Source organism: Mycena indigotica (genome assembly GCF_014461135.1).
Source record: "Mycena indigotica strain 171206Taipei chromosome Unknown Mind.scaff0015, whole genome shotgun sequence".
Classification (NCBI taxonomy): domain Eukaryota; kingdom Fungi; phylum Basidiomycota; class Agaricomycetes; order Agaricales; family Mycenaceae; genus Mycena; species Mycena indigotica.
In genome coordinates this window covers 591,195-619,077 of record NW_023503014.1, presented here as the reverse complement: position 1 = coordinate 619,077, position 27,883 = coordinate 591,195, and the positions used below count along the sequence as shown (strand labels likewise).

Here is a 27,883-nt window from a genome sequence, read left to right as displayed (position 1 = left end):
TCTCTAGCAACTCAACCATCTGATTCCGAAGAGCTACCTGGGCCTGATTTTGTGGTCGACTGCCAGCCATCACAGCCTACTCGGAGACTCGCAGGGGTGGCACTTGGTTGTGGTCAGTCTCACTTTAAATTCGATGCTCATTAACACCGCTAACCTATGGATTCCGATGCAGATGTTGATAATAGCAGCGAACATGGGTTGGAAGCCAATGATGTCAATAACGAGCTGAATCCAGGACCAGAGGTGTTGCCAAACAACGACGATCTGCCGATAGTTGGGGATGTTCGTCGGCAGTTCCACCCCCACAGCAAGCGCAGCCCCCAAAAGATGTCGCTACAGGAATACCTCTCAGAAACGGAGCCTTCTAAGCGACCTTTGCCCAACGAAACACCCTGGAGGCCAGCATTCAACAGCCGCATCGATTTCGAGGTGGCTGAGTTTGCCACCGTGAACATGCTCGACACCAACGCCATCAATACCCTAATCTCTTTAATCCGGCGAACCTCCAGCTGCATCGACACCTTCACACTTCGCAACGCCAAGCAGATGAATAAATGCTGGGAGCAAGCAAGCAAGAAATGTACCAACGTGAGGATTAGTCGTTTCGAGACTCAGAATTCTCATGTTTTGATTCAGTTTGAAGAACGCACAATCGATGTCCAGTACAAGAAGAAAGACCATGAATTCACCATGTTCGTGCGACCGTTATGGCAGTGGAGCCTCGACCTCATTCGAGACCCACGTGTTGCTTCCTTTATCTCTTGGGATGCGGAGAGGCTCTTCCGATTCGATGGCCAACAGTGGGTTCCTTTCTACACCGAACCTTGGACAGGATCTGCGTGTTGGAATATTCAGGTATATTTCTATCAATGCCACTGACCGCCAATCCTCTAACTTGATCACAACATTCCAGTCCTGTCTTCCAAATGATCCATGAGGCCAAATTATTTCCCTACATCATATACGCAGACAAATCCAAGCTGTCACCTTTTGGTACACAAAAGGGCTACCCAATCATTGCTCGCCTGGGATGTCTGCCAGTCCATATTCGTAACGGCACAAAATGGGGTGGAGGGCAGATTGTTGGATGGCTTCCTGTTGTTCGTATCTTGTTTTGACGTATGTGCAGTCCCCAAGATCTGACATCCGAGTCCATAGATTGATGAAGACTCTAAGGAGTCGGGCAAACCTCAATATACAAACTTCAAAAATGCTGTGTGGCACGAGGCCTTTTACGAGCTGATTGAATCGATCGAAGCGTACTCCAAGACTGGAATTTGGGTCCGTTGTGGGGATGGACAAAGTCGCTGGCTTCATCCGCTGGTTCTTATGCTCGTGGCCGACTATGAAGAGGCGTAAGCAGTTTGTGTTTCCATGTTCTCTCGAACTAACACCAATTAGAACCGTTATGACACTTACTCGAGGGGTGAAGGCACTATTTCCCTGTCCAATCTGTCTTGTCAAAACCAGCGACTTATCTGATTTTGAAGTGATGGCAACACTTCGGACAGCAGCCGACTCCGAGAACCTAGTAGTTGCAGCTCAGCAGCCTGGAGCTTTGCAGGGAGAGCACGAAAAAATTCTCCGAGATGTAGGACTGCGAAAGGTCAATGTAAGCCAGACATTCCTCGCCTCCGAGTCATGGAGCTAGATTCAGAATTTACTAATTTCCCGTTCAAGAATGTTTTTTGGAAGCTCGCTTACTCAGACCCTCACCACGCCTACTCTTTTGATCGGCTCCATACAAATCACAGCGGAATATGGGGCCATCACCTCTTTCCCCAGCTGAAGCTTCATCTTGAAAAAGCAGGAAGTCGGCACTTGTCAAAATTGGATGAACAGTGTGTATCCCATCCATCCCATACATTGACTGAGATAACGGATGCTATTAGGTTCGATGCGCTGCCACGCTGGCGTAATCTCAACCACTTTAGCAGTGTTTCGAACATTGCTTTCAACGATGGCGGTAAACATTGTGACATTGCGAAGATGACGCTCTACGCAGCCCATAATTTGCTACCAGGCGATCGTCGGTTCCAACTGCTGCTGCGATGTATTCGCAGCTTTGTTGTCATCGACACCTATCTTGCATTGAAAATTCAAACTGCGAACACAATCCAGCAGGGGAGAGAGGAAGTCAAGCGATTTGGAAGGCTTATTCAGGTGCGTTGCTTAGCTGTCAATCCAATATCTGAGTAACCGGATGGTAATAGGAGTATTCTCAAGCTTGTATTGGGACAGAATTCGCAAAAAACTGGAATTTCCCAAAAATTCACCTGCTTTTGCACGCATTTGACGATATTATTCGTAAAGGGGCATCACGAAACTTCAGCACAAACATTGACGAGTCTATGCATGGACCCATTCGCGACGCTTATCTCAATCTTACCAACAAAAAGAATGTGGGTCCTCAGGTGTGTGTATTTCATGATTTCAGGTCAGTGTCCAACCCGGGCGTTACAATTTGGATAGATCTTGAAGTTTGTTCATCGAAGCACTGTCGCCACTCTGATACGAGAGCAAATCGACGACATTGATGAATCTGTTGCGTTGTCAAAAAGAAAGGAAGATGTGTCGAAGGACGGCAACAACTGTAACGTTGCCGACTCAGAGCAAGTTGGCAATAGCGAAATAGGTGGTAAACGTGATAAAGTCTCATTTCTTAGCCTTGAAACCAAAATGGCTCAAGACGCTGGTTTTAAAAACTTCAGGACCCGCTTTACGTCGTTTTTCAACAATTTTCTTCTTGCTTTCGACTACGTTTCCCAAGATCACCCTCGGACAACTTTACAGCCGACAGATGAGGTATGCCGGCTTCCTTGCTCTGATTCTGGCTGAACGCTTTGAAAGATCCAACCCTATAGCTTTCTCAAGGTCCACTTCCCCTCCCTTGATAGTTGGGCGGGAGAAGCAGATTATCTTCGATGCTCCCCTCAATTCCATGGCAGACCTCGCTACGATGCCGCATTCGTGCAGACAACGGATGGCATTATCGTGGCACGCCTGATATTTATCTTTTCCTGCAAATTCAAGGACAAAATATTGCCATTTGCGCTGGTCCAACCGTACGACGCACCGATACCAAGACCGGCATCTCAAAAAGATCAAGATCTTGGCCTCATTCGCTTCAGGTCCAAGCCACGACGACAAACCGAATTCATATCTGTTCACTCGATTATCCGTGGCGTGTATTTGGCGCCAGATTTTGGGAGGAACGACGGGTTGGAGTACTTGGCAGCGGACATCGTAGACACTGATATGTTTTTTCGGCTTAAATCACTATGATAGCCCTGTAGCGCACTATGCCATCGTTGCGGTTGCTTAGCTAACGAAGAATATACATATTAATAGCTACCAGACCAGGGGTGGCCAGCGACACAACTATTTGGCCAGCCGCTAGTCAGCGACGCAAGCATCTGGCCAGCCGCTGGTCAGTGACGTGGCGTCTGATCGGTGGTTGGTCAGCCGCTGACCCGATCAGTCTCAGGCACGTGCCTGATCATGATCAAAAAAAGTTTCCGACACTTGTAGATACTTGAAAGAACTAGACATCTAACAGTGAGTTTATATTTGTGGTGTGTTGTTGTCTGATACCAGTCTTTGACCTCTGGTTAGTTTTGGGCCAGAATTCTGGTCATACTATACACCATCTTGTCCAAAAAATCCTATAGCTATCAGGCTTTGGGTGGGGCTATGCAAGATTCTCCTCAGAAACATGGGCCTAGAACAGAACAGAACCTAACAGGGTCCAGATGGTTACCAGCTGATATCCAGCAGATCTGCTTAGCTGGAAATTCCAGCTGGAGTCTATATAAGATGTCTGTCTGTATCCCAGCACTCTTACCATGCAGACTAAATAAAATTATTTTGTTTTTAAAATCTGGTAAAATATATCTAATTCTGGTAATTTCTGGATTTGCCAACAAGATAGCCACTACATACAAGAAATCAACAACAAACACAGGATCTAGACATACATACTAGATTACAGATAGATCTAGTTAGCTAAGACACAACTTTAGGGCTAGTTCAGTAGCACGGAACTTATGTTGAGCACTGGTGAGCAACTTGACAGTTGCAATCAGCAATTCAGCACCTAATGTTAGAATTTGATTCAGCTCCCATATTGAGTGATGAAAAATTGTCGTTATGCAAAACCTTTTTCTTCTTTTCCCTTCACCCTTGCTTCACTCCACTCCACTCCAGTGTAAAGTCATACATATTCTGTGTGCTCCCACTGTTACTGACCATGCCACAGCACTCCTAAGCTTGTGAAGTTCCACAAGGAAGAGTTGCGAAAGTGTTGCAGGTGCAGAGGCACTATTACTTCGCTGTCTAAAGCTGATTATAACCTTCCAGTCCCCAATGCTGTAGTAGGGTAGATCAGTAGAACATCGATATGTTACCCGAGCTACTAACTCTGTCTGCCCGACCCATTCTAATGTCAGCGCACAGGGCTGGAGTTAATACATAGCCCATATCCTTTACTCTGCTATTGTTCGACCTGTTCTAGCCTACCTCTTCAGATATTAGCAAGGCTCAGTCATCGTGTTCGTCAGCTTAGACATTGTTGCTGACTTTGAGTCGTGGTTGCCCAGAGAAACATATTGGGCAAAGGTAAGTCCAGTTGATTTATTATTGTGGTCTTGCTCAGTCTCGTTGGTGCTAGTATTGTGGTTGACAGCAAGTAAATGCCCGAAGTCATCTTGTAAATGGGTGTAACGGATGGCAAAGGTAAGCCAGTATCTTTATACTGTATCATTTCGATCAACTGTCCGGGTTACGCGTTACGCGGGCCTCCAGACAGAACCCATTTGGGGAGTGTTACGTGTTACAGCCATGTCCGGACAGTAACGGATTTGGTCAAAAGTGGGATAGAATCTCAAAAATTTTCCCAAGTCTTCAAATTGGCCATTTTAGCTTAAAATTATGTCTAAATGTCTGATTAGAGGCAAAAAAAATGCACAAAATCTTATCATTTATCACTGCGGACACGGTCAGATTTTGACGTGTTATGCGTTCCTTTGGGCTCCGGACACCTGTTTCTCCGGACAGAGTGTGTTACATGTTACACCCCCCAGACACTTGATCGAAATAGAACAGTATTCTTGGCATCTTGCTCATTGGTTGTGTTTGCCAGTTTGGGCGTTCATGACTGCCTTGCACATGGAAGGTTGCCCCCAGTTCTTCAGCGAGCATCGATTCGGGCTAGAAACTTCTACATACAACAGCTGTTTGCACTTAAGAGGAACTTGGGTTAGGGTTGGACTTGGTTATGTAAAAAGGTTGTATTTGTTAGGCTAATATTATCTATTCTCTAGGCTAAACACCTATCTCTTCGTGCTCCTCAGAACCTCTCAAAGTTGGCCCTCCCGATGAATCAAGATGAACCAAGCTTGATGCTGACAATCAGCTCCACAACCTTTAACATACAATAGAGAGTGTCTGACTGCAGGTCGGGCCCCTCCTAAGAACGCACGCCCGGAACAGAACAGACAGATTGTCAGGCTCGCAAGTATGGCAAGCGGGGTAGATTGAAACCAAAAGTGTCACAGTTAGGGTCAGGCCATTGGGCCCTATACGGCCCACCGCGCCCTCACCACCCTTAGAGCCCTAGGGCTTGACAAGCTCTCATATATTCACAAGCTCAAAGCACTGAGCAATAACACTAATATTTTAGAGAAGGGACATAATCACGGATCGCGCTTTAGTCAGCCATCAAGCCATCATGACCCGCCATCAGGAATCATGATGCGCCGCCGGACGCCCTTGATAGCGGGCCCAATCGGCCCCAGACAACCACAGGGATCAGGAGGGAGATCCTTACTGTTGCATTGCCAAACACTCCTTAGTGTCGACTTTAGCATAGCTTCTTTTCAGAGGAATAGTCCCTGGGCTCCTAGTAGAGCGACCAGGGACGACAAGAGACATCCCCTGCTCCATTATGATTGACCCTCAGCGGGCCTGATCGGCCCCTAGCGCTTACAGTATATAAAGACTAGAGTATTACTCCTGTACCTTAGGTTTAGCATTGAAGTCTCTTTCTTTAAACCCTACTCCGGCCTGGTCCCCTCTAGCGGGGTTGCTGCAACTATACCCTAGGAAAGAGGCGTCTAGACGACTTCCAATGCTCCAGGCTAGTTTGCCTCATTGACCTGAGCCCTTGGTTGGGCTGGACAGCTCCGGCTCTTGTCTCTTATGTTCACCCTTGTCCTAGCCACTTCTTCTTGCTCTCTAGCCTCAAGCTCTAGGTTCCCCTGGTAAGGGGCGATGGAAGGGTGCGGGCCCGATCGGGCCCCGCATGTCACGCGTCACACCGCGCCGTCACGCGGTGTCTAGGAGCCACAGCGATTCATTTCTCCAGGAAAGGAGATATGTCACCCCTTGGACTGGCAACCCTCTTTAGGCCCCTCAGGGGCGTCGGGCCTGCAGCCCATGTTGCAGGGCTGCTCCCCTCAACCCCCTCGACCGTCGGGCGTCACCGCCCCGCCCAAACGGCTTGTTCAACTGGCTCAGTCTATGCCTTGCTCTATACCTTGAACACCGACTCTACTAGGCAGCACTCTTTGGCTATGGACTCATTCCCTTCAGCAGGGGTAGGACACTCTAGGCGATTACTCGTATCCTGTGACACTGCCGTCACACAACGTGACAGCAGGGCGTCTCGAGTCGCCCCGAGTTGTTTCTACCCTGCTCTCTATTGCAGCAGTGGCACCATCTGCTTTGCCTGGTTGCCAACCACCCAGCTATGGGGGTTGAACCATCTTTCCCACACTTGTCAGACTGGCAGGAGAACGTTACGTGCGCCCGGGCCGGCCCCGTTCCTGAGACTTTACACCATTTACAATGCTGCTTGTGGCTGCCAATGTCAATATACTCGCATTGGGGTTGGGGGTGGGCACCACAAGAGGCGTTCCGTTTTTCAAATGGTGGACCTGGTCAGTGGGTGGAGGAGAAGTATTCGAGGCGGCAACACGCACCAATAGACCCAATTTCTCGAATGCAACAATCAAACCAACCTCTCAATATCGCAAAATATAGGTTTTTTTTCTAACTCACTCATCGTTCTGGAATCTAACGACTACTACTTAGGACATTTTAAAAGCTATTCGAAAAACATAAACGTGTTTGAGGGTTGTTGCAGGAGAGGCTTATGGTTTTGTAATCAAGTTTATAGAGTTGAAGTACAGACAGTCTTTTTCAAGTTATTTGAGTTTTCTATTCACAAAGTAGAATGTGACAGCATGAGGTTTCGTACAAAGCCATGTAGATATCAGTTCTTTTTGTATTCTCACAACACATATCTAGTGAACGAGCTTTCCAGCATATACCTAACCACTTCCCTCATTTCCACCATAAACCTCGGCCTGACTGATAGTTTTTTGGCAGCGACAATCACCCCATAGGAGTGAGGCTAGATACATTGGGCGTGGTAAGGAAGAGTTATTGTTTTCTGAAGAGAATAAGGCCTTCAGTTGGTTAGAGACAAAGAAACATGCAAGATTGGTCCAATTCGGTATATGATACTCTAGGGCTTTCTTGATTGTTTCTCCCAGCGAGGGAGGAATTATTACCGCCAGACCGAGACCAGGGATAAAAGTAATCCAAGTTGGTGGGGTGTGAATGGTCCCGGAGAATTAAAGTCATAGAATTTATGTAGGCGAAACCTGAGCAGAGGGCCGCCACGTCCGCGCTCAACTGCAAGTCCAAGTCCAGCTCTAGAGTCCGGAGGTTGCGACAGAGCTCCAGCATCTTTCCAATGTAGGGTCCTCCGCCAGCTATAACTCCAAGGTATCGAACATAACTTCCTCGTCCTGTTTCTTCCAACGAGTGAATCAATAAATCGTGGTTCCCTGATCGAAGGAAAAACTGCATGTAAAGCCATCTCACACCCACCAATGCCCAGTGTTTCTTGACCAGCATAGCATTCAGTAGCGGTTGTGAAACTCCACAATTTCATTTGGGGTACGTTCTGCAGCTGAAAGAAACACAAATCTCGTGTTAGCACCGGCAATCTGCACAGTCCGTCAGACATCGAGGCAGCCTTGTACTGCAATATACCATTGTGAGCGACATTAAACGAGGTTTGTCAAAGCACGTGACCCATATATGCCTTTTCCTTTTGAAACGCACTCTGCATTTCCTCATTTCCGGACACTTATTTACCCTACTGTGATTGGCATGTGATAAAATCAAAGAATTGACAGGTGATACTCATGTCACGGTAAATTGAGTAGTTACCACATCTTGCCTCTGCCCTTCGTCATGTCACAGACTGGCAAACGATGTGCACTTGATCTTGAAGATCTTGAGGAGAATGTCTCAACATTCAGGAATCCAAACAATTGAGAAATACAATTTAGTGCTACTAATGTCACTGAAGCTTCAACCAATGTTTCTACATTCACAACTGTACGCAAGAGGCTATCAATGAAACTTCCACTACTGCCTTCATTCCTGTTGTTTAATAATCAAGATAGTATAGAGCAATCTCCTTAGGGTTCCTTGATGGATATTGATCCTCCCCCTAAACGGGTATGTGTCATAATTTGCAACTTGTTGTCAATTTATTTTACACTCTTCAAACTATAGAGAGCACAAATACTACAAGACTTTGAAGATCATTTTGAAGAAATAGGGAATATTTTGCTTAAACAAGAAGCAGACTTGCACACTGGGCTATCCTGTTCTTGTGGCCAACCTAACTCATTGGCTACAGTTAAATGCAATGACTGCATAGGATATCATATCTCTTGCATGAACTGTTTTATCAGGTGGCATCAACACAATCCCTTTCACTGGGCTGAAGTCTGGAATGCTGACAGGGGCTTTTTTATCAGGCATGATATTTCAAATCTTGGCTTTGTCTTGCAGCTAGGACACAAAAGTGACAGATGCACCTCACCAATGGGTCAACGTTTGATGACAGTGATGGACACAAATGGTGTTCACTCAGTGAAGGTTATGTACTGTGGATGTCAAGAACAACCACCAAATCGAGTATGCTAACTCCTTCGTCAAACTATTTCTTCTATCAGCATTTCTAACACCAGGAGAGCGTTTGCAGCTTGAACTTGATGACTTAGCTCATGAAGAGTCTCAGTGGAGAGAGGGTTAAGCATTTGATGCACTAAGAGCACTTCAAAATAATGTTAAAGCAATCAATGCTCTTCGGGCTGATAAGTCTAAGAATGATCGAGGCCAAAAACAGAATACTAGATCACAGGATCAAATCAGAGAGGGCTTACAACAACGAGAACATCATAAAGCTTCACTTAATGCTGCTAGACTGGCCCAAATTATTCTTACAGGGTCCTCAAAATTTCCAGAATTGACTAATGCAGATCTGTATATGAAGCCTATCATAGACAAGCGTCGGGTTGGGGACTCAAAACTTACAGATGGTGCTTTGTGGAGAGCACTTGCACCAGAGCCTATAGAAGACATAGATATGAATGAACTTGGAGCTAGTCAGTAATATCTGCTATTTGTGAACTGATATATTTAGATGTACAACCAGCTGCATCTTCCCATGAGATTGGCACACAAATGCAAAAGAGACAAATAGGTCAGACATATAATAGACTAATAGTCCAGAGAGCTGGTTCAAGCCTTGTATATAGGTCCCCGTATTAAAAGTGGAGCATCAAATAAGGATACTGCAAAAACATCATCTCTTTAGGAGGAACGTCCAAATGGCTGGATTTGGCAGTTAGGAAAGCTGACAAAGATGTCTGAGAATGAAATGGAAGAGTGGTCACAAGAGGGTCAGTCATATTTTATAGGAAGATGAAATTCATTAGAAAAAATCTCATAGGTGATCGAGTTCAGTGGTTCCGCGCTGAAGCTGAAATGTTACACTGGCGTGAACAAAAAGAACAGAAAATTTCAGAGCTTCTCCGTGTCAGAAGAAGCTTTTTTAAGATGAATGAGATCTGGACTTTACTTGCCTCAACAGAAATAGATCCCAACCGCATTGGAGCCAAGGCCTATGCAATACAAAAGGCTGTCATGTACTGCAGAATGGCAAATGATACTGCTCAATATATTGAAGCTGCAGGACATAAACAGCTTCTTCAGGAAGATTTTAATCTAGTTGAGTGGATCAAAGAGCAAAGACATAAGGAGGACCAAGAGTTTAATTTAGCACTTAGAACTATTTAGTGTAACTCAATGTACAGAAGAGTGTGTGCTGCAATGACTTCTGTTCATTATGTTCAATTGTTACTGTACAAGCAGATATGGGTAACATGTTTAACAGTTGTACTGGTAGTGGTCCTCCAGTATACAATGACTTATGTTCACTGTGTTCAGCATGTTCAATTGTCCTTGACAGGTCTAAGTTGCTTACAGGCAGATCTGGTTAACATGTTTAACAGCTCTCATAGCTGCTCTACTTATAGTTGTAGTGGTCCTCTGATATACCATACTCAGTTGTTTAACAGAACCTGATCAACAGGATTGGGTATCCATATACTGATCCGTTAAGCAAAGTTGGTAGGATTTATCCGCAGGCCCGCAAAGGGGTGATTGGACACCCTGGTCTCTCCTGCTCCTCCTCGCCCCCATTCCTGGCCGGAGAGGGGACGATCGTACATCCCTTGCATGCCAGGCGCTACTCCTAACCTCCTAGCACTCCTCCCCAGTCCCCTGGTGTTGAGTTGGGCTCGGCAACGGCTTGACGTGTTGTTCTCGGTCACGTGCTTCCCACGTGTGCGTTCCTCCTACTGGGGCGCATGTTCCCCGTCATCACGTGCTGCATGTTACGGGCCCGCGGTGGCTCAACACCAGCGCCAGAGCAGACGGGCCGGGTCTTATCCGTGACAGAGAGTTTGTGATGAGCCACCACAGCCACTAGGTGGCTGTGGTTTCTCAGTAACAAGCATTTATAGCTTGTATACTCCTATTTTGGGCAAGTTTCATAATCTTTCATTCAGACCTGATTGAGAACATACTGAATTACTGAGCCACCAAAGAATAAATTGTTACAGGATAAGTATTCAAAGTTAGAGCCACATCGAATTTTACTATCATTGATCAATTCAGAGGGGCGAATTTAATTGACATCATTGATATGGCGGGGGTCTTCGTATCTATTAATCCTACACATCCATCCATCCCCACCACTAGCAACTTCAACTTCAATAGGTGCTTAACAACAATACAACAAGTATTTGGAGTAACTACGTAGTTTCAACATGTTTTTTTTACAAGTTCAACCCTGAGTAAGGCTCGTGAGGCGAGCGCTGCTCCAGGTTTGTCTATCGGGACATCATCAATCTCCATTACCATGCACAACAAAAGCAAGACTCACCCAGCTGGCGCAGTGCGACAGTCGGATGCGGCTGCGCTGCGGAGAGAGACGGCGCCCCCACAGCCGCCGTTGGCGTAGAGCTCAATGCCGTGGATGCTCTCGGCGCCGTAGAAGCCGTACCACGTAACGCTTTGCGCGGCGCCGTTCGGCGCGATGCACTGGTTCGCCCGGATGGTGGACTGCGTGCCGAGCGACGCGCCAGAGCAGTTCGGGCCCGCGTACCACGTAACGAAAGCTTGCGCGTTCGCGGACGCGGCGAGGGCGAGGGTGGCGAAGACGGTGGAGAGTTGCATCGTCTAAAACAGAAAGGTGTCAGTTCGCGGCTCAGAAAGGGGAGAAGGCTTTGGCGTCGAACCTGCGGTGGTTGAAGAACCGGTAGCTGGGAGTTGTACTGCGGAGGTCAGAGCGCTTTTAACATGCACGGTGCGGAACGGCTCCGCAATCGAGTAAGCATGTACACGCCGATGTACACAGGCGATCGACGGCCCAGTCTGTCGATTCCGTGCACCCCAGCGCCCAGAGTCCAGCCATGGCGCGACACGTCCCGTGAAGCCCGGACGGGGTCTTCGTGCGAGGGTCGCGGGAGGGCTACTACTAGTAGTAGGCTGGCAGCCTTCCAAAGACTGTTTTGTCCACCAGGGGTTCATAGCGCGGAAAATAGCTTCGTAAATTGCTCGGGTTCCAGCACACACTCCCTCGGTACCGCCAAGCACGGCTTCACGCCGCGTAAAGACACGGTCCTTGAAACGCGAGCGTTGTGCGCGTGGTGCAGAAGAGTGACGCGGCGCTGAAGTCATCTCGTGTGATGATGATGATGATGGCCCACGCGGCGTAATATGTTGCACGTAAGCACATCCCACGATCCTCTTCCGAGCGGGGTTCGCCCGCCCCGCCCCGCGCCGCTCCACCGCGCACCTCCCGCGCACCTTCGCTCCGCCAGGTATCTGCGCACAACTGCGAACCACCGCACCCATGACAAGGAAGCTGGCATATGGCGCATGGGGATTCTTGGGGAATCTCGGGCCCCAGTAATTGTTAATACTATATTGAAATTGGCACAACCACAACAGCGAATTTCACTTATTGTTGTGAAAAAATTGTGCAAAAACGAGACTTCGCACATGGGCGTGGCGGGCCACCATAAATTGGCGATTCACCGCTTCTAGCGCTTCTTTTGGCGCTGCATCGACGCATTATCTCCGCGGTTGGCGCTGCATTACGACATCTTGGCGCACCCATCAGATTGATGTCACGCGTGGATTTTTTTTTGACTCTGGACCACCATCATCAACTGGTTCCCTACTTCATCGACACTCTAGTCTCTGGACAATCACCATTCTTGACTGGACAACTACCATCTCGCCTCCGCTGGCGCCGACTCCGACGGCTCTACTCGCAGGCTCCGCTTTGAGAGTTTCCTCACGGCTTGTTACGGCTCATGGTCTTGCGGCAGCTTGACCGCCACGACTGTTGTGTCTGGGGACTTTGCGCAGGCTGTCTACAAACAAACACCAGTGCGATACGTACAGGGCCCCGTGGAGCACTCTTGTTCTGTGTTCGAATCGCCGTGGTTCACCGTTCGGCTACGGCTCGGGGATATATACAGCATCTAAACGTTGAGGCAACGTTGGCCTGAATGGGCGCTATGCACAGTCATGACCCGGTACTGCGTTGCAAGCTTGTGCAGCTGGTGGACCGGCGGGGGTGGTACACCATCCAGTCGGGAAACTTCTGCCCGCGGCTTCTCAGCAGTGCGAACACATCCATAGCCTATTTTGCGCTGACTGCTGGCTCCGCGCAGACGGGATCACACTGTCCGACTTCCGCAACTCAACCGGCAGGTCAATGACGCGTGCACGAATCTATTTACCGGGTGTGTCATCCCTAGTACTGCCCAGTCGGCCGTCCAGCCCCGACATCCCACAGGCTGCGCGCCAACGACAGTACTCCACGTGCCACGCCGAGCCCGCCGATGTACCCCGCGGCATCGCAGAAACACGTACACTGTTCTGACGATCACGCCTGCGAAGACGGCCCACGGGCCCGCGCTGCGCTGGGAGGACGACCATGAGGCGGAATCAGAGCCGGACATGCACCCGATCTCGCTGTTGTCGCAGTGGCCGTTGGGCCGGCACTAGGGCTTGGTTTGTAAAGATTTTGGAGGTTATCAAACGGTTTGATAAAAATAGCCTCTGAAACCCTGTTTATAAACCGGTTTTTAGGTTTTATAAACCAACTGAGCCGATATGAGCGGAGAGATCAAAATTGCGTTTTTAGGAAACTTTTTGCAGCAAATTTTGGTGTTTTAACTTCATGACTTTGAGATTTATAGACATTAGGGGTTGAAACAGCAAGGTTATATCAACTATCACTTGTAAGTTTGCATAACATGAATTAGTTATATATAATATGTATAATTTACTTATCAGCAGATTTTAGAACCCCTGTCATGAATTCTTTAGAACACTTAAAAATCATGATAACCTTGATAATAATTAATCTGTATGGTTAGTATAGTATAGTCACACACCCAAGCTCCCAATAGTTACTAGGATTAATCATGATCAATATGGCAATATTAGCCGAAAATGGGTTGAGATCCTACTTGATAAGAAACAATATATTATAATAGACCTATAAGATATGATCAAACCTACTAGCAGTATATACAAGCAATATTGGTGTAAAGTAAGTCTGGTTTGCTAGCTTCTTTCCTTTTTGGGTGCTTACGAATATAAAACCTGTAAGGGCAACCCTGGAGACTCCGACGAAAAGCCTAGCAGGGGAGGATCCAAAGCGTGAATAAAAGCTACGGGAAATACACGGAGGGACCGACCTAGCAGGGGAGGATCCAAAGAGAAGAAACTCTAAGGGTCCGCCTGCTAGGGTGCCAACTATATACTGGTCGTCCGTAACTGCCGACGTAGAGCGCAGAAGGCCTGAGCGGCGTCGCAGGCTCTGTCCCAAGGTGATCGTTGGGAGGGTCTTGACGGATCGGTGATTGTGCGGGCGAAGGAGGCCGTGGACGATGGTCGGGGTGGGTCGGAGCGTCCGAGGGGGCGCCGGTCGGATGCGCCTCGGATGCGTTCGGAGGGTCCGAAGGAGGCCGAAGCGGGGGTTCCCCTGACATCACCCCCCCTTTGAATGCGGCGTCCCGGCGCATATATCTGGAAGGGCAGCGAGTCGAAGGTTGCTGAGGCGATGTGCCGTGGTTTACCCGGGTATCTCCGATAGAAGTCCGCAATCTTGTCTGGCGCAAAGACACGGTCGAACCGAACCCACGAGTCGTGTGAAGCATCGTAGCCTTTCCACCTGACGAAATAGTTAAGACGCTTATACCTTATCCTGGCATCCAAGATTTCCTCGACTTCCCATTCGGGAACTCCGTCCTCTAGTTCGGGGGCGGTTCGTCGTAGCCGGGTCGTCCGTCGAAGGGGTCGTCCTGAGCGGGCTCGAGCTTAACAACGGGGAAGACGGGGTGGAGCTTGGAGTAACGCGGGGGGGAGGTCTAGCTTGTAGGCACCTTTGCTAACCTCTGCGAGCACCTTGAACGGTCCAAGGCGCTTGTGGGAGAACTTCTCGGAGGGCCGAGTCGTTCTAATGTCAGAGGCGTCCAACCAAACCTTATCACCAACTTGAATCTTCGGAGCGTCCGAACGTTTCCGATCGTAGTACCGTTTATACTCGTCTTTGGCTTTAACGAGTGCGGCCTTTGCCTCGGAGACGCCGTTAGCTATCCGATCGCGAAACTCGTTTACCGACTCCAACTCTGAGCGGGCGCCTGGCTCGAAACCCATTCGGGGAAGCCGGCCAGTGTCCGTCATAAAGGGTACCTGTTGAGTGGAGGAGTGAACGTGGTTGTTATAGGCGAACTCAGCGGCAGGGATAAGCTCGTCCCAGTCGTCTTGTTGGTAGTTGGTGAAGATCCGGATGTACTGCTCGAGCTCTTGGTTAACGCGCTCGGTTTGTCCGTCGGTTTGCGGGTGGTAAGCCGTGGAGGTAGCCGGTTTGACGCCAATTAAGCGCCAGAGTTCGCGTGAAGTCAGCGATGAACTGCGAGCCACGGTCCGAAATGTACTTCTCGGGGGTTCCGTGGTGCCTCCAGACGTTCCGATAGTACAAGCGGGCAGCTCCGACCGCGTCTATTGTCGTATGGCACTCAGTGAAGTGGGCGCTTTCCGAGGGCGTCGACCACTACCATAACCGCGTCATACCCATGGGCCTCGGGCAGCTCGACAATGAAGTCTACAGTGACAGTGTGCCAACGTTCGGGCGGGACTTCGGTCGGATGGAGCTCTCCATGCGGAAGCCTTCGGAGGGCCTTCGTGCGGCAGCATAAGTCGCAGGTCGCGACGTAGGCGTCCGATATGGCGAGACATCTGCGGCCACCAGTAGTTGCGCGAAACCAACTCTAAGGTCTTGAACCGCCCGGCGTGTCCGGCGACTCGCGTATCGTGGCAGAGCTCGATGATGCGCCTCCTTAGGTCCTTGTCTTTAGGGACTACAACCTTGCCGCGGAAGTACAGGAGGTCGCCGGAGACGGCCCACTCGTCCGAACGTGATGAGCGGGGGCCCCGAACTTGACCTCGGACCTTCAAGAGTTGCCGGGCCGCAAGCGCGACGGGCTCCTCTAGGTCAGGCTCACCGGATAGCGCTTCCTTGATGTCGCGGACAAGTTCGGAGCCAGGCCCAGAGACGGTGACGGCCTCAAGCGCGAACGTGGAACAGTTCGGGGCGTAAGAGGGTGACATCCGAGTTGTCGTCGGAGATACCGTGGTCGGGCCGGCGAGAGAGAGCATCGGGACGGCCCATCTGGCGACCTGGGACGTGGTGCAGCGTAAAGTCAAACCTGGAAAGGTACAACGACCATCGGGCTTGCCGACGGTTAAGGTGCTGTGCCTTTCGGAAATACTCCAAATTCTTATGGTCAGTCCAGATCTCGACCGGATGCGCGCGCCCTCGAGGAAATGCCGATACTCCTCGAGTGCGCGGATGATCGCGAGCATCTCCTTGTCGTGAATCTCGTAGTTGCGCTGGACATCATTTAAGCTTTTGGAATAGAACGCTACAGGGTGCCACTTCCCGTCCGGGGCGGATTGTTGTGAAAGAACCGCCCCCGTCGCATAATCTGAGCTGTCTGCTTCAAGTCGGAAAGGCCGGGAGTCGTCCGGGGATCGCTAAGACGGGCTCTGAGACGACCGCGTCTTTGATAGCTTGAAAGGCGGCGGCTTCGGCGTCTCCCCAGGTCCATTTCTGGTCTTTCTTGGTGAGCGAAGAGGGGTTGCGCTAGGGCCGAGAAATCCCGAATGAACCTGCGGTAGAAATTAGCAAACCCCAGGAACTGCTGGACGTCCTTCTTGTTCTCGGGCGGAGGCCATGCGGAGACTCCGGCAACCTTAACGGGATCCATTTCGACGTGGTTGTGAGAGATGATAACCCCCAGGTACTCGATTGACGATTTCTCGAAGTCGCACTTCTCCTTGCGAAGGTACAGCTTGTGCATTCGGAGTCGCCGAAGGACTTCGCGGACGATCTCGCGGTGCTTACGGAGGTCCGAATGCGCGATAAGGATATCGTCGAGGTAGATCATGACGCTCTCCTGAGAGAATGAGATCCTGGAAAATGTCATTCATCATCGTTTGGAAAGTCGCGGGGGAGTTCGTCAGGCCAAAATACATCACCAAAGGTTCGAACAACCCTCGGTTGGTCCGAAAGGCCGCCTTCCACTCGTCTCCTTCTTTAATCCGGACGTTATTAAAGCCCCAGCGAACGTCGAGTTTGGTGAAGTAACGGGCGCCCTTAAGCCTGTTGATAAGGTCATTAATCAACGGGAGGGGGTACCGGTTCTTAATCGTCATTGCGTTGAGGGCGCGGTAGTCCTGGACAAACCGAAGTCCTCCGTCCTTTTTCTTAACGAAGAAGACGGGGGAAGCCATCGGAGATTTCGAAGGGCGGATACGGCCTGTGGCAAGTCCCTCCTCGATGAACTCGTCAAGTTCGCCTGTTCAAGGGGGGAGATCGGATACACCTTGCAATTAGCGGGCTTCGCGTCGGGGACGAGTTCGATAGCGTGGTCCCAAGCCCTCCGCTCTGGTAACGTGTCGAAGGACTCCTTGTCAAAGACGTCTTGGAACTCCTTGGCCCAGTCCGGAATCTCCGAAGGCGGGGGGGCCGAGTTACGGGCGAAGGCCTCTGCAAGGCGTTGGGACACGGTGCTCCCAGCGAATCTCCTCGATTGGGCGAAAGGAGGTGTAGAAGATGCGGTCGCCGTCTTCAAGATGCTCGTCGTCGTCAAGGTCTGGTGAGCGCTCCGGAGGGTCCGAAGGAGCTCCGAGTTCGTCGTCGGCATCGTCTGGGCCAGCGATATCGATAGCGCAAACGGTGGGGAAGGCGCCCGCAAGTAAGCGCGATTTAAGGAGTCGGAGGCGGCGAACCTCAGCGCTCGGTCCGTTCCTCGTCGCGGCAGGTGGAGCAGCTTCGGGGGCAGCGGCTCATTTTCACCTCCTTTGTTTCCCAGTTGATCTCGGGGTTATGCTTTTGAGCCAGGAGTACCCGAGTATCAAGTCCTGTTTCCCAAGGTGGGTTACAGCCAGCTGAACGCGTTCGGAGTGTCCGTTGTATCGTAGGACCAGGTCCGCGATTTGGCGAATAGACCCAGCATCATTGGGGGTGCCGTCGACATTGTAGACCGGTATGGGTACTGAGAGATTTCGGACTGGCACGTTGTTTCGGTTGACGTATTCTGTGTCGATAAAGTCCGGGTGGCTCCGCAGTCGACCAGACCCGAGAGGGAGAGCTTGAGCGCGTTCGCGGTGGACTCAAGTTCAAGGGGGAGGTGCAGCGAGTTAACGCCAGGAGCGGCAGAGATGGTATAACTGCCAGGTAGCTTTTTCTCCCAGGCAAGTCGGCGTATCCGAACGGGGGCTTCGGAGGGGGCAGGGGGTGCGTCTTTCGTTTCAGGCTCGTTGTAAGGCAAGGGAGTTGATTCATCATACAAACAAGTGAAACGATTTATGGACGCGAACGAGGGCACACCAGTCACTCGTCGCGGGGACAAAATCCTCTGCCGGAGCCTCCGAATGCGCTTCTGCTAAGGCCGCGGTGTCGGACAACCGCGCAAGTAGCTCTCCTAGCATCTCATCGCCAAGTTGCTGGATCACCTCGTCGAGGATGTCCATATGGCGAACATCGGCGGGGAGCAGACAGTCCCGAGCCAGGTGATTGGGGTCGCCGCATCTGAAGCAGGCTCGACGAGGGGCCCCCGAGCCCTAGTACGATCCAACTCCATAGGGACGGGAGCCGGAGGTACCGGGACGGGGCGCGGGCCGCGGGTGGCGCAGGTGCGGCCACCGGGCGGATGGGGAACGGAGTTGCCGAACGAGTGATGGGGAAGGCGCCGCGGGAGCTCCCGGCGGTCCGCGGGGTAGCCGTTCCCTTAATGAGCTTCGCTCGCACCAGGGCTTCATATTGTCGGAAAGCCCGAGTGCGCCAGCCTAGATAGTCACGGAGGTCTGGGGGTCGTTCGAAGAGGTGATGCCGTTGTTGATCAAGGGGTCAAGTCCGTGGCGGTACTTGGTTACCTTAACCAACGCGTCTTCGAAGCCAGCGAGGTCCATCAAGTCCTCGAAGTCGTCGGTATATCCGTAGACATCCCGCGTTCCCATGTGATAACCCGCGCTTTCCAACTTAGCGAGCGCGAGGTCCTGTTCGTTCTCTCCTCGACGAACCGAAGGCGAAACTCGGAGAGGAACTGGCTCCACCGAGGGAAGGGGAAGGGGTTTTTGCTCCCATGACGCTCTGCCCATTGCTGAGCAGGTCCCTCCGCCATATAGGACATGGCGTAGCGGACGGCCTTTTCTTCGCTCGGCTCTCCGTTAACTACGAAGGCCTCCGGGGCAAGCCGAGCGTAGGTTTTGACCGCGTATAGGAAGGCGCGGCCGCGTTTGCGATCTCCGTTAAACGCAAACGGGGGGTTTGGTCGTAAGACCAGTTTTGAGGCGACAGTAATGTCACCAAATAACGCATCCGCGTCGGGGGCATTCGGAGATGCCGGCGGCGGTTCGGGAGCTGCCGGAGGTGGTGCGGCAGCGGAAGCCTGGGAAGCAAGGTGGGTGAGGAGATTGGTGAGGTTGTCTAGTTTCGCCTCAAGTGCGTCCATGCGCGTCAGCGTCCGGAGCAGCTCCGGTAGACATAGCGGGCGTAAAGACGACAAGAGCAGAGGAGGAGGGGTCAAGTGGCAGGGGCGGTGACGAGGGGGGTACGGACTCGTACTCCGAGCCTGAGTCAGCACCAAACCTGGCAATCTTGACCGGTTAATCCCGTAGAGAGTTTCTTCTGCTGTAAGGGCAACCCTGGAGACTCCGACGAAAGCCTAGCAGGGGAGGATCCAAAGCGTGAATAAAAGCTACGGGAAATACACGGAGGGACCGACCTAGCAGGGGAGGATCCAAAGAGAAGAAACTCTAAGGGTCCGCCTGCTAGGGTGCCAACTATATACTGGTCGTCCGTAACTGCCGACGTAGCGCAGAAGGCCTGAGCGGCGTCGCAGGCTCTGTCCCAAGGTGATCGTTGGGAGGGTCTTGACGGATCGGTGATTGTGCGGGCGAAGGAGGCCGTGGACGATGGTCGGGGTGGGTCGGAGCGTCCGAGGGGGCGCCGGTCGGATGCGCCTCGGATGCGTTCGGAGGGTCCGAAGGAGGCCGAAGCGGGGGTTCCCCTGACAAAACCATAAAACAAGGGGTTTCCAGCCAGGCTGTTTATAAACATATAAAACAGGGGTGTTTATAAACCGGTTTACAAACACCCCTATATAAACCAAGCCCTAGCCGGCACAGCGGGCACTCGTCCCGCTCGTCGTCAATACGCCGGCACGCGCGCTGGCTGAGCTACAGTTCCATGTGCGGCTCGCCGGCGCTTCCGTGCAGCCCGCTGCCGCGGGCGGGCTATGGCGCTGGGTTCGACCCGGGGTTGGCTGATGCAGAGGACGATGGCAGCGATGCGGGGCCCTTCTTGCCGCCGATGGCGCTGATGACAATGCGGACGCGCATACTGCGGTATATCTCCCTCTTGTGAGCCTTACTAGTAGCGGGTGCTGACCTGCGCTTGGACCAGGACCATTAATCTTTCAAGCAGCGCGTTTGACCGCGCCTCGTCTTTCTTCCCCATGCCCATGACCTTCGCCACTCTCCGACGTCTTTGCTTTCTGTCTCACATTCCAGCCCGACCTCCATACATCCCTGCACAGCAGCCCCCGCCAAACGCGCGTGACAGCGCATCCCTTCGTCAGATCGCCTCCGCTCTCTGGCGAGTATCCGAAGAAACAGGCTCACAGGAAGGGACACAGGATTCCTCCTAAATGTGCGTCGCGTGAACATCGGCGCCATTCTACATCGCCGCCGTCCGGCTGCCGGTGCTCTCGATAACGCTCTGAGCGTACGTCGGCAGGCATGGAGGTGGGATGGGGATCCGGGCAGTCTGGACTCTGCAGGGACTGGACCCGGGCCAGCGCAGCATTCGGGTCCACCAGATCCGAGGACGCGATAGCGTGAGCTGTCGGCGTTCCGCGTTTAGCGGCCAGCAGGCCTCCGGTGGCGCCATCGTCGTCCGCAACAATCGACTGGTAATAGGCATCATACTGCTGGTGGGATTGGGCAGGCACCCAACCTGTCAACGTTGCTTCGAAGTTCGCAGGCTCCCCACATGAAATTCAGAGTTAGAACTCCATGTAACTACCGAAAATTCCACAATAGTATTTACTGTCATTGATCAATTGCAGCATTCAGGTTTTCCAGTAGAGCCAACTTGAAGTTAGCGCCATGCACAGTGATGCACTGCCGGAATGTTGGCGCTGCGCCATGGAATATTGGCGCAGCAACATCTGATACTAGCGCTTCAGTCATGTCATGCTGGCGCTGCTGTTCCGTCGTACTGACGCTGCTGTGACGCCGCATTGGCGCTGCACGTCACACACTTGACGCTGCATGTCACAAATCTGGCGCTGCAGGGTGACATGTAAGTCACACTTTGGCGCTGCAGCGTGACAATTGCATGAAGTCAAAAAAAATTAGGATTGGAATAAATAAGCTCCCAAGATCCCTACTGTACTAATACATGTAGCCCAGATGAAATTTTACGGAAATCTTCAGCCCTTTGCACAGAAAATAACATCTAAGTCAACTCCAAACACTCGGTATCGGTTGATTATTAGACGATTTTTTACCCAATTATTGATAAAACACCTCACATTACTGGCACTCATATATATGTTTGTCTCCAGCATTCCCCTAAGGCAAAAGAACTCCGATCTCACAAGTTGTTCACTGGTTTTTGTTCTATCAGTTCATATTGATGTGTGTGTGAAAAAATGTGTCACGACTTTGGCGCTTCAGATGTCACAGTGTGGCGCTTCCAGCGTGACAAATTGGCGCTTCCAGGGGCGAAGCGCCAATTTCTGGTGGCCCGGGCGTGGCCAAACGGCGTGGGCCTGCGCCAACGGGCGTGCACGCCCGTGATGGCGTGGGCGTGGCGTGGGCGGGCGTGGGACCGTCCGCGGAGACTATCCCCAGTCCTATGACGGCGACCGCGACGCCTTCATCACTGTTATGTGGCGGTCACTTGTCCGCGACACCACGGCTCCAATGAGAACACATCAAAATGTGCTGATCGTCGTCAGCCACGGTGCCAAGACATCTTGGCGAAACTCACTCTTGCCTGTAGTGGACGTTGCCAAGTGTGAATCAGGCCACGGAGGCCAGGTTCAGCCTGTCTCGGAGTCAGCGCTCGTCGGCGAGCTAGCCACGCTGAGAGTGCTTGAGGCCCTCCTGCCCGCCCGTTCCTTCTCCGGGCGCGCCGGGCCGCCGGCGCCACGTTCGCGCTGGCGTTCAAGGTCGGAGGGCATCGTGTCGCTCCCCGGTGTCCTCACCCTCGCCATCGTCGTCTGCGGCGCTGGTTCTGTCGGTCGCGGTCGGGCACCGGACTTCGCGGGGGGCTGGTTGGCGTCGTGGACCATGTCACTCCGGTGGACCGCCAGCCCGCGGCGCATCTCGCCGCCCACTGATGATGGCGCCGTACGATGCTTCAGAGCTCTAAGACGAATCACATCTTGTTGTACATGGAAGCCCACGCCCGTTTGTCCAGCGTGCCAAGCGGGACAAACGGGCGTGCCAAGCCGACCGATGGGCGTGGCACGCCTGGTGGACGGGCGTGGGCTTTGATCGTCAGCCAAAACCCACGCCCACGCCCATCCACGCCCGTTGGCGCAGGCCCACGCCCATCGGGCACGCCCGAAAGTGAGCTCTCAAAAAAACAACTTCAACAGGGATTACATACAAATTCACAACGTGATTGTACTAAATCCAGGATTCATAACAACTTCCAATAGCCCCTAAACAGAGCATGCGCTGGCCTGGCGCGTCAACTGCACGACGCGCGCGTTGAGCTCAAGGTCCTGCGGGCTGACGTCGTTGTCGCCGAGGGTGCTGAATATGGAGTTCAGCAGACTGTCGATCTGCACCGCCTTGGCGTTGGCCTCGGCGAACTGGTCGACCGACACGGCGTCCGCGGCGTCGAGTGCAGCACGGATGATGCGGTTGAATCGCGCGCGGTTCGGGATGTCACGACGGAGCGGGTCCGGCTCGGCGTCGCCGATCGCACGAATCACGGCGGCCTGCTCGGAGACTGCCTGGATGGCGCTGACGAGGCCTGGCACGTTGCAGCCTGGGCCCTGTCGCGTTGCGACGAGGTTTGCGCTCGGGGCTGGGCGAACATTAATATCCGTTGCAGGAAAGGCGACGAAGGAAACGCACCGGCGAGACTACCCGATGCGACGAGCGCGCAGACGAGGAAGAGCGACTTCTTGAACATAAACATGGTAAAAGGGTGGTGGTGAAAAGAGACAAAAACGAGTAGAGCTTGAAGCGAGAAGATGAAAAGCAAAGCTTCAGGTACCGGGCACTGGCAAATTGCATGGGCTTATATATGGGACGCCAAGTGCTGTGAGAGGCTCCAGAAACCAACCAGAAACACACTAGGCACTTCCGTAACGTGTCGGGCTGCGGCAACCAGTGTAGCGCCGCGGGCTGTGGCTTCACAGCCGCGACAAATTTCAATCTCCCCGGGCCCCTATCTGAGGTCCGATTCCGATCGGCATGACACAGCGTGGATGACCATCAGACCAGGTTTCGCCTTCGGAGTCATGCACTGCCCGTGGTACTGAAGCAAGCTGAAAGAGCGAGGGAACGCACTGGGTCCACAGTAAGTACCTAGAAACCTGGCAGCTGCCGCAGAACATAAGTGATAATTCTGGTCAGGCAACGAATCTCGCTTTCGGGACATCATCTCGAAGGGGCAAAAACCAACAAGCGGCAGGTGCGCGGCTCTGCCCAACTTGTGTGGACAAGGCGGCAAAACTGTGTTGTAGTCAGTGGCATTTGAGTCGCATAGCATAAATAGATATACCTGCGCGATGAACTCACTCTGGCCTCCCCGTAGACCATTCCAGACACGTATTTCCCCTACGATCCTCCTTCTGCTCGCGTATTCCGCACGTGGCGTCGTGCTTTTCTGGCACGCCAGTGCCAACTGCACGGGCGGCTCGTCGGGACACACCACGCCTTCTCCGTGGATGAGTGCCTGTCGCTCTCCGGGACGGCGCGCAGCATTTTATGGGAGGGCTTCGACGGTGTTGAGGGCATACACGGCCTGCGCGCCTTCAAAACGGACAGTAGCCACAATAACGGACCGGGACTTCCATTTCCGCAGCCGAAACGCCTCCAGAGTCGATGCAAAAGCTGAACAAGCGGCAGGCACACCGGGCAGAGCGTCAGGGCTACCCGCAGGATCCAGCCCTACTACCGCTGGGAGGGCTGACGAGGGAGTCGCCCGGAGTCCAACCATTCGTCTCCTATACCATGCTCGTCATTGTCATGGAATGTACTGTAGTAACCTTCTCCGCTATTCACATGGTCGTTGATTTGGTGTCCCAGCACGCTAAGAGGGTCGAACTTGTGTAACATTGAGTGAGCCCTGCAAACATGAAAACATCGATGATGCACTTACTGCCACTGCCACTGCCACTCCCGGGGGCGAAGACGGCCGAAGTTGAGCCATGAGCGGTAGGTGCAAGATAGATGACCTATGTGTGTGTGTCGTTCGCAGGGGTCGTCGGAGCCATAGACACAGACACTCGAGTAAAAAAAGCAGGTCGTCGTTGCTTGAGAAAAGGAAGCAACGCGTGACAGACAGATCGTAATCAGATCCACTGGCGATCAATTGATCACTTCAAGCGTCGATTGGTCCCACTGGCAGCCCCAAATATTGATTTTAGCATTCGTTATAATGGTTGGAAGCTTAAGAGACGATAACGCGAAATCGAAACAGAGTCAGGCAGAAGCCAAGCATAAGTCTTGGCATAAGTAGTTGGAGGGTTTCGGTGCGATGACGTGAGACACCCACGTGCGGCATCAAATCAATGATTAGCGAGTCTGAGCAAGATGACGTGGCTGCTCTTGTCTCTCTCTTCCACTTTGTCCACTTGCCAGCCTCGTTCTGGCGCCTTCTCTCAGGGCCATTCGCCCGAGGTGCCCGCGAGAAGTGCTTCAAGAAGCATTTGACTGAACCAGGGCCTCCTGTGCGCGTGTCCGTCAAGTTTCGCCCTTATGGATGCACCCTCGACATGGAGTCTGTTTTGTCTGGACTGGCTTTCGCGGTGTAGTACGGGAACACACCCACCGCTCGGCAAGGGCTTGTGCGGTGCATCACGCAGGATCGTCGCGGCGCAGCCGTGGCCACACCGCCTTTGTGGAGTGCATGACCTCGTACATAAGACAGCGGCCAGCCTCTGTCGCTCTGCATTGACCTGGTGTCGTTCCATTTTCTTCGTTTCCTGCCTTTGTTCAGTCGTCTCTTTCTGCATTCCTCCGCTTTCCGCCCTGCAATTACCATGTTACACAAACGGCTTCTCCTTGTCTGCGCACTCGCTGCCTCCAGTGTACTCTCCGGTGAGTGTTTCCCCCACTCTTTACGGTGGCAGAAGCTGATGCTGCTCAGCACCGATATACGCGCGGCAGGATCTGACCGCCGCTGTCCAGCCAGAGGACTTTGTCGAGCCTGGCACTTCGGTAGCTGCGCCGGGCAACGTCGCTGCGACCGTACAACCAGAGGACTTCATCGAGCCTGATGTCGTCGCTGCTGTCCAGCCCGAGGACTTTGTTGAGCCCGACATTGTTGACGCCGTTGATACTACAGGCGAGGAGGAGATCATTGGGGAGGGCGACTCGATTCCCGACCCGGACGACGTCCTCGCCGTGGCGAAACAAGCCGCAGAGGACGCGGCAGCTGCGGCGGCCGCGGAGTTGCCTGATGAGGAAATCGTTGGGGAGGACGACTCGATAACCAAACCCGACGACCTCGCGGCCGAGGCGAAACAAGCTGCAGAGGACGCGGCCGCGGCGCTGGGCGATGAGGAAATCGTCGGGGAGGATGACTCAACAACCGACAATGACGATCTCTTGGCCGCGGAGGCGAAAAAAGCCGCAGAGGACGCAGCAGCCGCAGCGCAGGCCGCCCTTAACCCTCCGAAGGCAACATGTGACGTCCAAGGCCTCAGCAGCGCACTCGGCGCCGTCTCCGAGCAGGCCGGCGTGATCCGTGGGATCGGCACCTTCACCGGCCAGCCCGACCCCGTGCGGCGCACGTCCGAGAAGCGCGACAAGTTCGAGCAGCTGGTCGAGGCCGCCACCGACGCTGCTGCCGCTGTCAAAACCGGAAACTTTGCCCCCGCGAAGGTGAAGGTAACAGAGGTGGACCGCTTGCTGGAGGCGCTCGTCAGCGACGTGGTGGCTGCGGCGCAGTTGACCGATGCGGACCTGGAGATGCTCGCGCGCGTCGCGAATGCCGTAGACAAGGCAAGCGCGTGCTAACCTTGCTGGATTGGTTTGGCGTGTATTATTGGAGGCTTAATAGTGCATTCAATACATTGTTGTCTTAGCAATGAAGGTTCCAACCTCCAAGAATGTGCGCGCGCGTTGATACAGCATGTTTTTTCAATGACGGTTGACGCTTGTGAGCGATGCGCTTGCTCCAGGTGCCAAATATATTATGATAGTAGTAGTCTAATGTTCACATACTCATAATAGCCCCATCTATGATTGCAAGTATATCACTTATTTTGGGTGACATGAATTTAACTCAAGACATGTATATGTAGTACTAGACAGAGCTGGGGCTACGCCCCAGCTGTGAAAAATGCCACTAAATACAGAATAGCACACAGATGAAGCATGCCCAGTGGCCTTCTTAACTATCTGGCCTACTATTGTTCATATAGATTGCAACCCAAGGAAGTAAATTTTTATGTACTTATTTAGCAATTTGTCAGAAAATTAAAGTACGCTGTACACCATTAGATATTAGCATAGTAAGTAACCCATAAGATGTGTCCATGCTACTGGGGGCAAGGTCATGATGTCATATGCAGCTTTATATCCCAATGAGGATTGGTCACATTTTACAGCTTTTCTTATCAATTCAGGGCTTTAACAGCAGTGATCCCAAAAATAGAAGTGTGGGGCAAATGAATTGCTAAGGCCAGTGCCAAACATGTGCATACATTCACACAACATCTGCTTAATATAAGAGTAATTATGTACCCCGGGCCGATCTCCACGTCTTAGAACTCTGCTTCGCGGGAAGGCCGGAGTATCCTTGATTCGATCCGGATACGGATATAGAAGGGATGTTCTCTTGTTCGGTCGTTCAACAGGAAGTAGGCACGAACTCGGAACTTGAATCTGTCGAATAAGCCATTCCCCGGAAATGATTCGGTGACATACGGTTGCGGGAGCCACTGAAGTTGCTGGGCGGTATGCTGTTCAAAGTGAGCATAAATTCCCCGCACATAAGTTTTGGTTGAATTGATCGAGTTTGCCTATGGTCGTTCGAAATTTGAACACTTCAACAATTTTGTGAGAGAGTTCGAAATAGCCACGTTCGAAGATTGAAATCTGAGATGATGTAATCAAGCGCCACGTCCTTTCCATCCTCCCATCCTCCACCTTCCACCTTGCTGACACCCATGTTAGGGTGAATCAGAAGCACAGAGCAGGTGTTACTGTTGCCCCGAGGTGTTGTGGCTATCTTCTGCGGCGTTTCTGCCAGCGACTTAGCCTTCCAACTCTCTTTGCAGCGCTCCCTCTCCTCTCCCTCCTACCCACTACTGCAATTCGTCAGACTGCCATGGGATTAGGGGTCATACGCTTGGATTAAACCCCTACATAGTGCGTCCCTTTTGTTTTCTGTCACCAGTGGCTAAAATTCACTCAACAGTTTTATGTTCACATAGTATAGAATGCTTTTTCTCTTCTACCACTTCTCCATCGTCATTTCTGGACTATTAAACCATGCTGTGATTTCACGAAAAACACCCTGGATAATTCTCTCTTCTGCGGGGAAGACCTCGATGTTACCCGACTCCATCCCTTGAATCATGTCGCTGAGGCAAATGGCCGACAAGTCCAAGTCTACCAGCTTCTTGAGTGCATTTGGAATGGCTTCAATGCCCAGTGGCTTTTC

At 52.1% G+C, this 27,883-nt stretch overlaps 3 protein-coding genes across 3 annotated transcripts; 2 read left to right on the top strand and 1 right to left on the bottom strand.

Moving 5' to 3' along the window:
- Nucleotides 1-156: 156 nt before the first annotated feature.
- Nucleotides 157-3,285, top strand: MIND_01333200 (uncharacterized protein; the record flags this gene model as incomplete). The annotated part of the gene is made up of 10 exons (XM_037369780.1): nt 157-588; nt 637-800; nt 914-1,100; nt 1,159-1,355; nt 1,402-1,612; nt 1,681-1,841; nt 1,893-2,163; nt 2,214-2,414; nt 2,473-2,805; nt 2,851-3,285. The coding sequence occupies 10 exons, from the start codon at nt 157-159 to the stop codon at nt 3,283-3,285; spliced, it is 2,592 nt and encodes an 863-aa protein (XP_037213776.1).
- A 19,412-nt stretch (nt 3,286-22,697) lies between these two features.
- On the bottom strand, nt 22,698-23,245 carry MIND_01333100 (uncharacterized protein; the record flags this gene model as incomplete). Its single annotated transcript, XM_037369779.1, has 2 exons — nt 23,119-23,245; nt 22,698-23,068 (listed from the first exon to the last, which is right to left on the bottom strand). Exons 1-2 carry the CDS (start codon nt 23,180-23,182, stop codon nt 22,698-22,700), a joined length of 435 nt encoding a protein of 144 aa, XP_037213775.1. The 5' UTR covers nt 23,183-23,245.
- A 2,008-nt stretch (nt 23,246-25,253) lies between these two features.
- Nucleotides 25,254-26,232, top strand: MIND_01333000 (uncharacterized protein; the record flags this gene model as incomplete). The annotated part of the gene is made up of 2 exons (XM_037369778.1): nt 25,254-25,311; nt 25,361-26,232. The coding sequence occupies 2 exons, from the start codon at nt 25,254-25,256 to the stop codon at nt 26,230-26,232; spliced, it is 930 nt and encodes a 309-aa protein (XP_037213774.1).
- Between the last annotated feature and the right edge of the window lie 1,651 nt (nt 26,233-27,883).